Source organism: Rousettus aegyptiacus, unplaced genomic scaffold (genome assembly GCF_014176215.1).
Source record: "Rousettus aegyptiacus isolate mRouAeg1 unplaced genomic scaffold, mRouAeg1.p scaffold_m13_p_3, whole genome shotgun sequence".
NCBI lineage: Eukaryota > Metazoa > Chordata > Mammalia > Chiroptera > Pteropodidae > Rousettus > Rousettus aegyptiacus.
Genome location: NW_023416306.1, coordinates 1,541,295 through 1,554,543, shown reverse-complemented (window position 1 = coordinate 1,554,543; position 13,249 = coordinate 1,541,295). Strand labels below are relative to the sequence as shown.

The 13,249-nt window shown below is 65.4% G+C and overlaps 2 protein-coding genes across 2 annotated transcripts; one reads left to right on the top strand and one right to left on the bottom strand.

Moving 5' to 3' along the window:
• The first annotated feature begins 4,808 nt into the window (after positions 1–4,808).
• On the top strand, positions 4,809–6,039 carry GLT6D1 (glycosyltransferase 6 domain containing 1). Its single transcript, XM_036238523.1, is given in 3 exon segments — positions 4,809–5,421; positions 5,424–5,486; positions 5,489–6,039. Coding segments are annotated over 3 exon segments (1,227 nt in total).
• Positions 6,040–8,168: 2,129 nt separating this feature from the next.
• LOC118614972 (minor allergen Can f 2) lies at positions 8,169–12,165 on the bottom strand. Its single transcript, XM_036238521.1, has 6 exons — positions 11,932–12,165; positions 11,287–11,420; positions 10,521–10,594; positions 10,231–10,344; positions 9,456–9,551; positions 8,169–8,212 (listed from the first exon to the last, which is right to left on the bottom strand). Exons 1-6 carry the CDS (start codon positions 12,163–12,165, stop codon positions 8,169–8,171), a joined length of 696 nt encoding a protein of 231 aa, XP_036094414.1.
• Between the last annotated feature and the right edge of the window lie 1,084 nt (positions 12,166–13,249).

The window sequence follows — 13,249 nt, the reverse complement described above, 5'->3', positions numbered from 1 at the left end:
AATAAAGAGCTTCAGCAGTGCCTGGCAACTCTGCCTGTCTATGGGGCTGCTCGGGTGGCTGGGAATGGGGCGGGGAGGGGCAGGACGCCCGGAGTGGGCCTTGGGCCGGGACGGGTGCCGCCGCCCGACATGCGCGAGGGTCCAGGCGTGCGTCGGGCGCTGGGCTCTGCACACGCCCTGGGGGGCTTCTGCAGGTTCTGGGTGTGTTGCGGATGGGGACGGGGGTTTGGGGACGACAGGGTCGGCGCCAGCCCTGCGGTGAGGACCCGTGTGCAGGCGCGCCTCCTGGCCCTCTGCTTCCCCACTGGCTGGAGGCCGTGGCAGGAGTGAGCAGGAGGCCAGGCTCCCTGGGCCCGCAGGACGGGGGCAGCAGGGCACGGGGAACAGCAGGCTCGGGCCCGGCGGGGATCCGGGGGGGAGGGTGGGACCGAGGATGCTCCCCGAGTCTTAGCCCCTCACCAGGGCTCCTCCGCTTCCAGTCAGAAGCGTGCCAGGGGACCTCGAGTGCCGGGGGTGTACCTGAGGCACACCGGGCAGTCCCAGCTGCAGGGAGCGCCGTCTTCCTCCTGGACAGTAAGCGCTGACCCCCTCCCAGCGTTTCCCCAGCACCCTGACTGGCCAGGGGCGGCCCGAGCCACTCCTCCAGGCCTGGCACCCCCACTCTCAATAACCACACAGGCCAGCTCTTACACACGCGGCCAGCCTCTGCCCGACGCCCGCGACGGCCAGGCGTGTGCCGGGCACCTCGGCCGCCAGCGCTCACGCGGCCCCTGTGACACGGTGACATGGGCGCAAACTCGTCTCCATTCTGCAGTGTAGACGCTGAGGCTCAGAGGGGTTCAGAGACAGAGCCAAGGTCGCACCACCGGGAGGAGGCGGGGGGACTGCCTCACCCGGTAACCATTCCCCTGTGTGTCGGTTAGTCAATCAGCAAACGCACAGGCCATTCCGGGAGCTGTGGAAACATTCAGAATAAGACAGACTCGCCCGGCGGCCCCTGTGCAGGTCACACGGGGCAGTAGTTCTGTCGCCAGTTTGGTGGAGACAAGAGCTGTGGGGTGGGGGCGGGGTGGGGGCCACAGCTCTGTTCCGGCCCCGGAGAGGCGACGAGGCGCAGGCAGGAGAGGCCGCCTGGACGCGGGACCCTGTGGGCCTGTGGCAGGAGCAGAGGGAGAGGCAGGGAGGGTCTGCGGGTCGTCCAGAGGGCTCAGGGGCCGTCACAGGACGTGGCCTGCCGTCGGGGTGCTGGATAGCAGACGGCAAGGGCTCCCCAGGGAGGGACAGTGTCGGGTGGTTTCGAGGCGAATGGACGAAGGCCTTCGAGTCCCCACCTTTCTCTTCCCTCCGCAGCCCAGTGTCCCCCGCCCGAAGCCCACGTCAGGGCCAGCCCCTGAGCCTCCCTGCCAGGACCCCTGCCACCACGCCGCCCTCGCCTCCCTGCCGGTGCCCCACGACCCCATGTCCAGTGCCCTCCCCTGCCCTGTGGTCCCTCGCAGTGGGTCACCAGGTCCCGCCGACCAACGACTAAGGAGCCCACGGCCTCTCCCCGCCTGGCCCGTGGGCCGCAGGACACGCCGGGCCGGGAGGGCGGGACGGGCGCCCTGCCGCTCCCCGCCGCAGTGTGCACAGAGCGGCACCTCGGAGACGCAGCCACGCGCGGCGTCCTTCAAGACGGTGACCCTGCAGGAGGCTGGACTGGGACTCCTCTCACCTGCCTCCCTGGTCCCTGCTCAGGTCAGGGGGGCGCTGAGTGACCGCGGAGCCAGCACGCGGTCCCCAGGAGAGCCAGGTAGACACAGGCCCGCGTACCTGCCTGACAGGTGAGCTCAGATAGGCCTCCGCCCTCTCTTGAGAGCCAAGGGCCCGACCAGGGCGGTGGCTGCACAGAAGGCGCCCACCTCTGTCCGGGCGACCCCGGACCTACCCACCGGTCGGGCAGGGTCATGGAAACTGGGTCGAGGCCTCATTCCTTCTGACTGGAATAGCCGGGGAGACGAGTTAGACCAGCACCTGCACGCGAACGCCCTCGGCAGGGCCAGGCCTCCCGGCAGGCCACACCTCAGCCAGGCGGCCCCCAGCACTGCCAACCTGAGCTCGGCACGACGGCAGCGAACCGGTCGGCCGCCTGTGTGGCCTCACCTGCGGCTCACACGAGAGCTGCTGCTGAACGGACGGACGCCCAGAGCGCGGCGGCTCCCTTGAGCCAGCGAAGCCAAGAGGAAGAGTACGAAGCACACGCTACGGTCGCCAAGCACGTGCCCCCACGCTCGGCACGAAGCCCGCGGACTTCGCTGGAGAAACTTTTAATTCTGACTCGGGGACATGGGAAAGATGACTTAAATGAGGAGACGCGCGGAGTTTCCGCGTAGACCTCAACGTCGCAGATATTTCGTAACCCTCAAGTCAACCTGGCCGTTCAATCGGCATTCCAAGAGGGTATTTCCCCCAAACGCCAAGCCTGAATCCAAAGTCCCCGTGAAGGAATAAAACCTTCGGGACGTTTTAGAGAGGGGTCAGGCTAAGTGACGCACCATCCCAGACGACTGACAGTAAACCATGAGGACTAAAACCGTGAGGCGTCAGCTCGGGGTCGGAGAGAGAGATCCGCGAACCCGGACGTAAAGTCAGGACGTGAGCCGAGTCGATATAACGACGGTGTCTCAGACGAACGGCCCGTCCGAAACAGCACCGCGTACTCGACAAGTGCTGAAGGGAACCGCCACGCGGTCCTCCCTCTACGCATGTCTGTGTCCTCACGTCCTCTCTCATAAGGCCACCGGTCCGATAGGGAGAGGGCCCACCCTGAAGGCCTCGGTTGCCGTAATCACCCCTGTAAAGACCCTCGTCCAAACGCCGTCGCCTGAGGAGGTCCTAGGGAAAGGAGCCGGTACGGACAAATGTAGGGGGACATGCTCAGGCCGTACACTTAGCACCCTGTTCCACGCCACGGACGAGGGGTACGGAGGGCGCCAGGCTGTGACTTCGGATGCTCCGGCCCTGAGGACGCTGTAAGCGTACACTCGATCAGGGTCTAGTACGTGGAATATGTAAAGAGCTCCTACAATTAAACGACAAAAAGACAAACAGCCCTTCAAAATGGGCAAAAGATGGCCAGCAAACACTTCATCAGTTATTCAAATCTAAATCCCAGAGAGCTCCCGAGTCACACCTATGACGTGTGAGGATCGTAGGATTATTAGGATGAGAACATCAGGCCACAGAAGAGGTTGACGAGAGGGTGGAGAAATTTTAACTCTTACCAACTGCTGGTCGGAATGTAAGATATAGAAAACAGTTTGGCAGTTTCCGGGAAAAGTGAACCACGGAATTACAACATGGCCCCGAAACGGCACTGCTAGTTATATACAGCCAAGAGCGTTAAAAACAGACGTTCTAAGAAAAACTCCGATGCCGATGTTCGTAGTGATGTCATAATAGCCGAAAAAGGTACACAACTGGCACGTCCATCAACCGATGAATGGATTAAAAAAAACCCATGCTGGGGAATGTTATTCAGTCATAAAAGGAAGGAAGCCTGAGTCACGCCGCAGCATGGTAACCCTCAAAACTGTTAGGAGAACCCCGACAGACAAGATAACGGCAGTGCGGTCCCGTTTATAGGACATTTCCGGATCAGGCCAATCTATCGGGACAGAAATTCAATCAGTGGTCGTCAGGGCGCTGCAGGGATCAGGGAGCGGGGAGTGACTGCTGATGGGCAACTTGGGAGCAACTTATTTACTTATTTACTTCTTTTAGAGGAAAGAGCCGGTGGAGCACGTGGAGCTTATCGTCACCAGAGCGTGAGCTCTTTCTCGGGAGCAACTTGATTAGTGTCTGGTTTCTGCACGTGCGCCTTGAGCACGTAGAACCGGGATTCGCGTCCGCGCGAGTGCCAGTTCCGTGTCCTGCACAGGGATGCTCTTTATTTCCCTTTCCTGCCTCATTGCGGGGGCCAGAACTTCGTCCCTTGCTGATCAGGGGTGCGGAGAGGGGGCGTCCTTGCCTTGTGCCGTCTTAGGGAGAAGACTTCAGTCTTCACCGCTGTAGGAGTTTCAGAGATGCTGTTTATCATGTGAAGGTGATTCTCCTCTACTCCCATTTTTCTCAGAGCTTTTCTTTTTTTTTTATGTCCAACAGGTGTTGGACTTTGTATAATGCTTCGCCCCCACCCCACCCCCCCGGGGCAATTGATGACATCTGATTGTTCTTCAGTTTCTTGATCTGGAAGGTTGCACTGAATGATTTTCACAGGCTGAGCCAACTTTGCATATCTTAAACCCTGTTCTTATTTTGTTATTGAAAGCAAATTGAATGTCTCTCTGTCCCTTTGGAGTGATCTGTTCATTTTGAAGGGATTGCACAGACGGACTTAAAGCACCAGGCGAAGATTGAAACCAAAACAAAGCATTCTCTAGTTCTGCCAGGGAAAGGGGAGGGAGAGGAGGGAGAAGGAGGAGGGGAACACACGGGACACCGGGGAGGCGGTGGCACTCCAGAGACTGCGGTGGCCTCAGGTGACGATGGGAGAATTTTCTGACTCGCGGCCGCGTCCCTTTAACCGCAGCCCGACATCAAAGCGGGGGGAGCCTGGGCTCGTAGGCAGGCGGGTCCCTGCGCAGGGCAAGGCAGGACCGCGCGCGCCGCGTGATGCCCTCGGGTGCTCGCATCGCTGCTCTGCGCCTGGCAGCCTGCGCCGCTGTCGCTGTGGAGGCGGGCCCTGCCTCGCTGCTTTCTGGTCTGCTCAGAAGAAAACGCCCCGACGTGGTGACGAGCACGGGCGGGCTCCCCCCGGTCGGCGGGAAGGCATGTTCGGCAGGCGGGCCCTGCGGGACCACTGCGGGAGGCGGGACCTCACCGTGGGCCTGGCCGTCTTTGCCGTGGGCGGGTCGGGCCCGCGAGCCCTTGACCCTTTTTTGAGGGGCGCAGGAGGAGAATACCGGGAGCACCCAGAGCCCTTCTGCCTCCCCGAGCTGCCCAGGCCACGTCCGCCGGCTGTCCCGCACCACCTGTGCCCCGTCATGGTCCCCATCCTCAGCCGGTGGCTCACTGTCATTTCAGGAAAGCCCCGTTTCCAAACTGTGCAGCCTGCTGCTCCCCACCTGGCCCCTAACCCCTGGGACACAGCGACCCACGCGTCGGACGCAAGTTCTCCCGAAGCTTTGGGAAACGCAACTCCCGCGCCCGTGTTTGGCAGGGCCGCGGACCGGCACCTGGAGCCATTCCTGCGGTCGGCGAAGAAGTACTTCATGGCGGGGTACCGGGCCGTCTTCTACATCATGGTGGACGACCCCCACAGGCTGCCGGACCTGGAGCCGGGCCCTCGGCAGACCTTCGAGGTCCTGACCGTGGCGGAAGACCGCACGTGGCTTGACCTTGACCTCGTGTGCCGGCGGCAGCTGGGGGAGCTCATCGCCCAGCACGCCGGGGCGAGGTGGACTTCCTCTCCAGTGCCGCCGCGGACCGGGTCTTCCAGGGGCACCTCGGGTGGGGACCCTGGGCTCGTCCGTGGCCCAGCTCCACGCCTGGTGGTACCTCAGGGCCGCGCGCGACTTCCCTTACGAGAGGAGGTCCCGCTCAGCCGCCTGCATCCCGCCTGGGCACGGGGACTTCGACAACGGCGCGCTGGTCGGGGGCACGCCGCTGCGGGTCCTACACCTCGTGGAAGAGGGTCTGCGAGGGGCGCTCCACGACATCAGACACGGGCTGAACAGCGCCTATGAGAGTCACCTGGACAGATACTTCTTCCTGCCCAAGCCCGCCACACTGCTGTCCCCGGGGTACGGCTGGGACGCCGTGCTGCGCCCGCCCGCGCAGGTCTGGCACGTCAAGGTGCTGCGGCGCTCCAAGGGGGGCCTTGTGACCGCCAGCGCGGCGGGTCCCCGGGACAGCGGGCCGGCCACGTGGCCGCTGGCAGCGGGGCACGCCACGGACCTTCCGGTCCTGGGGCGTGGAAACTCGCGCCGGCGGGAAAGAGACCTTTCTCCCTGGACGCTGACCGCCCTGTTGGCCGACGCCGGACTGAGAACAAAAGGATGATTATTACCATTGAACGCACGGCGGTGTCAGTGTCTACGAGTTGTAGGTAGCCTGGGGACAATTTTGGAGGCATGAAATAAAAAAGTTTTTAATGGAGAGAGATTCTAGTTCACAAATGTGTGTGTGTGTGTGTGTATCAAAGGATTCTCTGTAAGGAAGAAAATGGCATGTCGGCTCCCTCCCGAAACGCGCGGTGTTTCTGTTGGGGGTATTTGCGGCCGGGACCCGTCCTCTCCGAGCAGCGTGAGACTTTCCACCCAGTGCGTGTTTCTGTTTTACATGGACACAGGGAGCTCGAGTCCATCTTTTTTAAAGCTCTAGGCATTTAATTCATTGACGTTTTAGAGAGAGGCAAGGACAGAGCTCTGGGTCAGAGGCGTGCTACAAGGGCCTCGAGGGGCGGAAAGCAGTTACATCCAGAACTGTCCCCGAGCGGCCGCCCATGGCCCGGCCTTTCCTCTGCAAGTTCCAAAGTGCTCAAAGTAGCGGGCAAGGCGTGAACCGTGAGCGCTTACAGCGTCCGCGGGGCCGGAGCATCCGAAGTCACAGCCTGGCGCCCTCCGTACCCCTCGTCCGTGGCGTGGAACAGGGTGCTAAGTGTACGGCCTGAGCGTGTCCCCCTACATTTGTCCGTACCGGCTCCTTTCCCCAGGACCTCCTCAGGCGACGGCGTTTGGACGAGGGTCTTTACAGGGGTGATTACGGCAACCGAGGCCTCCAGGGTGGGCCCTCTCCCTATCGGACCGGTGGCCTTATGAGAGAGGACGTGAGGACACAGACATGCGTAGAGGGAGGACCGCGTGGCGGTTCCCTTCAGCACTTGTCGAGTACGCGGTGCTGTTTCGGACGGGCCGTTCGTCTGAGACACCGTCGTTATACCGACTCAGCTCACGTCCTGACTTTACGTCCGGGTTCGCGGATCTCTCTCTCCGACCCCGAGCTGACGCCTCACGGTTTTAGTCCTCATGGTTTACTGTCGGTCGTCTGGGATGGTGCGTCACTTAGCCTGACCCCTCTCTAAAACGTCCCGAAGGTTTTATTCCTTCACGGGGACTTTGGATTCAGGCTTGCCATTTGGGGGAAATACCCCCTTGGAATGCCGATCGAACGGCCAGGGTGACTTGAGGGTTACGAAATATCTGCGACGTTGAGGTCTACGCGGAAACTCCGCGCGTCTCCTCATTCAAGTCATCTTTCCCATGTCCCAGAGTCAGAATTAAAAGTTTCTCCAGCGAAGTCCGCGGGCTTCGTGCCGAGCGTGGGGGCACGTGCTTGGCGACCGTAGCGTGTGCTTCGTACTCTTCCTCTTGGCTTCGCTGGCTCAAGGGAGCCGCCGCGCTCTGGGCGTCCGTCCGTTCAGCAGCAGCTCTCGTGTGAGCCGCAGGTGAGGCCACACAGGCGGCCGACCGGTTCGCTGCCGTCGTGCCGAGCTCGGGTTGGCAGTGCTGGGAGCCGCCTGGCTGAGGTGTGGCCTGCCGGGAGGCCTGGCCCTGCCGAGGGTGTTCGCGTGCAGGTGCTGGTCTAACTCGTCTCCCCGGCTATTCCAGTCAGAAGGAATGAGGCCTCGACCCAGTTTCCATGACCCTGCCCGACCGGTGGGTAGGTCCGGGGTCGCCCGGACAGAGGTGGGCGCCTTCTGTGCAGCCACCGCCCTGGTCGGGCCCTTGGCTCTCAGGAGAGGGCGGAGGCCTATCTGAGCTCACTTGTCAGGCAGGTACGCGGGCCTGTGTCTACCTGGCTCTCCTGGGGACCGCGTGCTGGCTCCGCGGTCACTCAGCGCCCCCCTGACCTGAGCAGGGACCAGGGAGGCAGGTGAGAGGAGTCCCAGTCCAGCCTCCTGCAGGGTCACCGTCTTGAAGGACGCCGCGCGTGGCTGCGTCTGCGAGGTGCCGCTCTGTGCACACTGCGGCGGGGAGCGGCAGGGCGCCCGTCCCGCCCTCCCGGCCCGGCGTGTCCTGCGGCCCACGGGCCAGGCGGGGAGGGGCCGTGGGCTCCTTAGTCGTTGGTCGGCGGGACCTGGTGACCCACTGCGAGGGACCACAGGGCAGGGGAGGGCACTGGACATGGGGTCGTGGGGCACCGGCAGGGAGGCGAGGGCGGCGTGGTGGCAGGGGTCCCGGCAGGGAGGCTCAGGGGCTGGCCCTGACGTGGGCTTCGGGCGGGGGACACTGGGCTGCGGAGGGAAGAGAAAGGTGGGGACTCGAAGGCCTTCGTCCATTCGCCTCGAAACCACCCGACACTGTCCCTCCCTGGGGAGCCCTTGCCGTCTGCTATCCAGCACCCCGACGGCAGGCCACGTCCTGTGACGGCCCCTGAGCCCTCTGGACGACCCGCAGACCCTCCCTGCCTCTCCCTCTGCTCCTGCCACAGGCCCACAGGGTCCCGCGTCCAGGCGGCCTCTCCTGCCTGCGCCTCGTCGCCTCTCCGGGGCCGGAACAGAGCTGTGGCCCCCACCCCGCCCCCACCCCACAGCTCTTGTCTCCACCAAACTGGCGACAGAACTACTGCCCCGTGTGACCTGCACAGGGGCCGCCGGGCGAGTCTGTCTTATTCTGAATGTTTCCACAGCTCCCGGAATGGCCTGTGCGTTTGCTGATTGACTAACCGACACACAGGGGAGTGGATACCGGGTGAGGCAGTCCCCCCGCCTCCTCCCGGTGGTGCGACCTTGGCTCTGTCTCTGAACCCCTCTGAGCCTCAGCGTCTACACTGCAGAATGGAGACGAGTTTGCGCCCATGTCACCGTGTCACAGGGGCCGCGTGAGCGCTGGCGGCCGAGGTGCTCGGCACACGCCTGGCCGTCGCGGGCGTCAGGCAGAGGCTGGCCGCGTGTGTAAGAGCGCTGGCCTGTGTGGTTATTGAGAGTGGGGGTGCCAGGCCTGGAGGAGTGGCTCGGGCCGCCCCTGGCCAGTCAGGGTGCTGGGGAAACGCTGGGAGGGGGTCAGCGCTTACTGTCCAGGAGGAAGACGGCGCTCCCTGCAGCTGGGACTGCCCGGTGTGCCTCAGGTACACCCCCGGCACTCGGGGTCCCCTGGCACGCTTCTGACTGGAAGCGGAGGAGCCCTGGTGAGGGGCTAAGACTCGGGGAGCATCCTTGGTCCCACCCTCCCCGCCGGGTCCCCGCCGGGCCCGAGCCTGCTGTTCCCCGTGCCCTGCTGCCCCCGTCCTGCGGGCCCAGGGAGCCTGGCCTCCTGCTCACTCCTGCCACGGCCTCCAGCCAGTGGGGAAGCAGAGGGCCAGGAGGCGCGCCTGCACACGGGTCCTCACCGCAGGGCCGGCGCCGACCCTGTCGTCCCCAAACCCCGGTCCCCATCCGCAACACACCCAGAACCTGCAGAAGCCCCCCAGGGCGTGTGCAGAGCCCTGCGCCCGGCCGGTCAGGGTTCCGGGGTTTTGGCCGGGGCGTCAGCGCTTACCGTCCAGATTGAAGACGGGCACTTCCTGGAGCCGGGACCCCCTGATGCGTCTCAGGTATTCTCCCCGCCACTCGGGGTCCTCTGGCACACTTCTGGCTGGAAGCCAAGGAGCCATGGTGAGGGGCTAAGACCCCGAGTGCGTCCTCGGTGCCACCCTCTCCCCCGGGTCCTTGCCCCGCTGGCGCCTGCTGCCCTCCACCTGGTCAGTGGCCTGGCCGCAGCCCTCATCCCCCAGTCTGCCTTGTGACCTGGAGAAGCAGTGCCGGCTCTGCACTCCCGGAGGGGGCGAGTCAGGCCCTGTCCCCTCGGGCGCGGACCCCTCGGGGTCCTCACTGCACACTCGGGGCGAAGGCACCGCCACCCGCACTCGGCCCCCCCTTCCCCTGGTGCCTTCTCCGCCGCCCGGGACCCTGGTGCTTCGGCCCATGCGGCCCCCACTGCAGACGCCCCGCTCCTCCGTCACCGCTGGCGGCTTTGGCACCGTGTGACTCTGGGCTGTTACGCTGCATGCCCCGGTGGAGGTCAGGATGGCTTTTTCTGATCGACCCCTGTGACTCTGAGCCCTAGGACACACCGGGCATGCAGCGGGCAGGAGACGGCGGTGAGGTGCGTGGGGTACAGACGCGTGTGTGAATGGTGGGGAGCCCGGCCGAGGGGCCCCAGCGTGCGGCTCCGAGCAGCCCAGGCTGCGCCCACACCCTCCACGCAGGGGGCATGGAGCGCTCGGCCCGGGCAGACGAGGCAGTGCCTGCGGCTGGGGAGAGCCGCCACCTACCCAGCAGCGCCCACAGGCTGGTGACCTCGCCGCCGTCCTCGAAGCGGACGTACAGGATGAGGCTGCTGTAGTCGGTGCTGACGAAGTGGACGAGCATGCTGCCACCTCCCTCGACTGTGGGGACAGACGCAGGTGGGGACAGGTGCCGCCTCGGGGTGGCACGACGGCGTGGGGAGTGAGGACGCCTCCTTCCGGCCCCTGCCTTCCCCCGAGGCCGGTGGCCGGCATGAGCACCCCTGTCCCTGCGCTGCACGCCAGCGGGGGCCCCGGGCCAGGCCTAAGCTACTCACAGGAGCCTCGGTATTGGCCTTGGAGCCCAGTGGGGTGGACGGTGACGTTCATGCCTCTGCACACACCCTCTCCTCTGGGAAAAGAGAAAGGGGCTTCCAGCTGGATACGGACGACCCGAAGGGTCACCTTCTTGCCCTCCCTGTCCCCTCACACCCAGCCGGGAGAGCGCGTGGGTCCACTGGGCCAGGGGGCCTAGAGGGCTGGAGCAAGGACAGGGGGCTTCCTCGTGACTGGGGTGCAGCCAAACCTCCCGGGGGGGCGTCGGACCCAGCCTGTCCTTGGCCGGGAGCGTCAGGTCTCGGGGAGGGGGCCCTGGTCCTGGTGCCTCCATCCCTGGGCTCCACGCGCAAACAAAGGCTTTGGCCTCCCCGCCTGTGCCCCCACCCCGGGGTCTTTGATTTCTCATCTGGGGTGTGGGGGCGCCGTGTGCCGACGCTTGGTGTCTGAGGCCGGCATCGGCGAGGCGTGGCCGTCACCGTCCTGGACGCCGCGTTTACACGCCGGTCTCTGCGTCCCGGAGTTCAGCCCAGGTCATCCCCAGACGTCCCTGGAAGCACAGCCCTACCCAGGAACCCCGGCGCCAGGACCCGCCGGGCGAGTCTTCCCCTCGTCCTTCGCCGTGCAGCTTCGGGGCCCGGCCTCTCAGGGGGGCGTGCGGGGCCCCGGCTCGGCACCGCGTGTCCCTCTGGCTCTCACCACTGGCCACTGCCCCTGGGGAGGCCCGTGAGCGTGAGCACCGCCGGGAGCTGCAGGGGCCTCACTCACGTCCAGAACAGGACAAGCTCCAGGTCCGCATCCCGACTCCGGATGGAATGAAGCGCGAGCCTCAGGGGGTCGTCTGGGGAGACCAGGTCTGCGCGGCTGGCGGCCAGCTGGATGGTCAGCCAGCGTCCCTCCACCTGCAGGGGCACGCAGGGCCGGGTGAGGCGCCGGGGCGTGTGGCGCCAGAGCCCCCGGCCTTGGTTCTCAGGCCCCGCATCAGCGCTGGGTGCTGGTGGCGGGGCGGGAGCTGTCTGCCTCCGCCCCTCTCCAGGCCTCTTGGTCCCCCCCACCCCTCCTCGCGGCCCCCCTCTCTCTCCCCATGTCCTGCACCCACCGCCCCACAGTGACGGGTGACGGGCAGGTGGAGTCACACAGACGGGAGTGAGTGCGGGTCCACGCTTGCCCAGAGCCAGGGGTGGGCAGTGCAGGAAACAGATACCCTCCCCCCCCCCGCCTGCTGTGTGGCACAGCCGCCCCGAGGAGCACCCGGGGGCTGGGCTGGGTCGGGAACGCCCCTCGCCCGCCCGCCCGCCTCTCTCTGGCAGTTTCCTGCTCCCCCTGCCCGCTGCCCCCGCAGTGCCCCCTCCGGGCGACACTTGCACCGCGTCTTGGTCCTAGGCCGAGTCTGGGCCCGAGTGGCACAGTCACCTTCCGGGCGTCAAAGCCTGGCTGCACTGGCACTTCCTCTGCAGCCTGCTGGGCACCGGCCAGGCCCAGGCCGAGGGTCAGCAGCAGGAGTCGCCCTGTCCCAGGGGCCCAGCGGGAGGGCAGGCTGGGCGCCCAGCGCCCATTCCTCACACGCGTCCAGCTGCCACGCGGCTGCATGGCCGCCCAGGTCGCCCCCACTGCCCCGTCCGGACAGCCTGCTTGTCCCGGAGGCATTCTCGCGGGAGTGACGCGCCCCGCCTGTGTCCCCAGCATGTGCAGGCGTCACTGGGAGGACTGAGGGCCATCGGGCGGTTTAACCAGGGGCCCGTGGGAGGGGAGAGGCCGGGAGGCGTGTCTGCTGGTCCCGCAGTGTCACCGTCACCGTCACCGTCGCTGTCACCGAGCCGGAAGCAGCGGCAGTGAAGCTGCACGTGAAGCCTAAGGGTGCTGCTCAGCACACCCGGTCCCCTCTCCTGTGGCCACCGCCTCGCCTGCCCTGGCAGCCCCTGGATTGTTAGCCGCTCCCACGGGCCAGGCCTGCTGGCCGTCACGGCACCCAGCCATGTCCGGGGTGAGGGGCTGGGCAGCCTCGCCTCTCCGGGATGTGCCATCGCTTGTGGACACAGGGAGACCAGCTCCTGGCGGCATCTCCCACTATCAGGCCCCACGGAGGTCACCTAGAGCCCTTCACCCCCGTGAAGTGTCCCTGTGGGCCACTCCTGCCGCTGTCCCTCCCCCATATCCAGTGACTGTTCAGTGTTCGGAAGCGTCGTGGTGATGCATTGGTGTGCCTGGTGAGTCTGGTGCGGTCACTGTCCCTGCTGGGGTCCCTCAGGGCCGGGCAGCCCATGTGTCCCAGGAGGAGAGGCATCTGTGGCCTCTTCCTGGGAGAAGGAGAGCATGTCCCTTGCACAGGAGTCCTCGCTGTTCACCCTTGTCTCAGGCTTGGGGCTCATGGGTGTGGCAGGGACTCCATCTGCCAGGCGGGTGGCACGGGGTTCCGCTCGGGTGCGAGCGGTCCACTGAGCACATCTGTAGGCCCCCGGGGCCTCGGGTCCGTCCCACGGGAGGGCGGTTTGCAGGATTCTGTGAAGATCTCTCTGGTCCCTGCCCCGTCCCGCCTGTGACTGTCCTCCCTGGGATCCTGGGGCCCTGCAGGGTCCTGGCTGACCCCGTGGCCGCTGCTCAGCATGGAGCCGGGACCCGGAAGAGCTTCAAAGGGCCAGGCTGCTGGGGAGCAGACGGCACTGGGCCCAGATTCCTGACAGAGCTCAGTGTCTCCATCGGGGCCTCTTCCTCAGGAAGGCGGACCCCAAAA

Excerpts from the sequence above, each read along its gene's own strand:
- LOC118614972 (XM_036238521.1), bottom strand. The coding sequence starts at position 12,165 with ATGCCTCCGGGACAAGCAGGCTGTCCGGACGGGGCAGTGGGGGCGACC. Across the intron at positions 9,552-10,230 it reads CAGCCTGTGGGCGCTGCTGG|CCAGAAGTGTGCCAGAGGAC; the intron begins GTAGGTGGCGGC and ends CTTGGCTTCCAG. Across the intron at positions 8,213-9,455 it reads GCCCGTCTTCAATCTGGACG|CCCAGTGTCCCCCGCCCGAA; the intron begins GTAAGCGCTGAC and ends TTCCCTCCGCAG.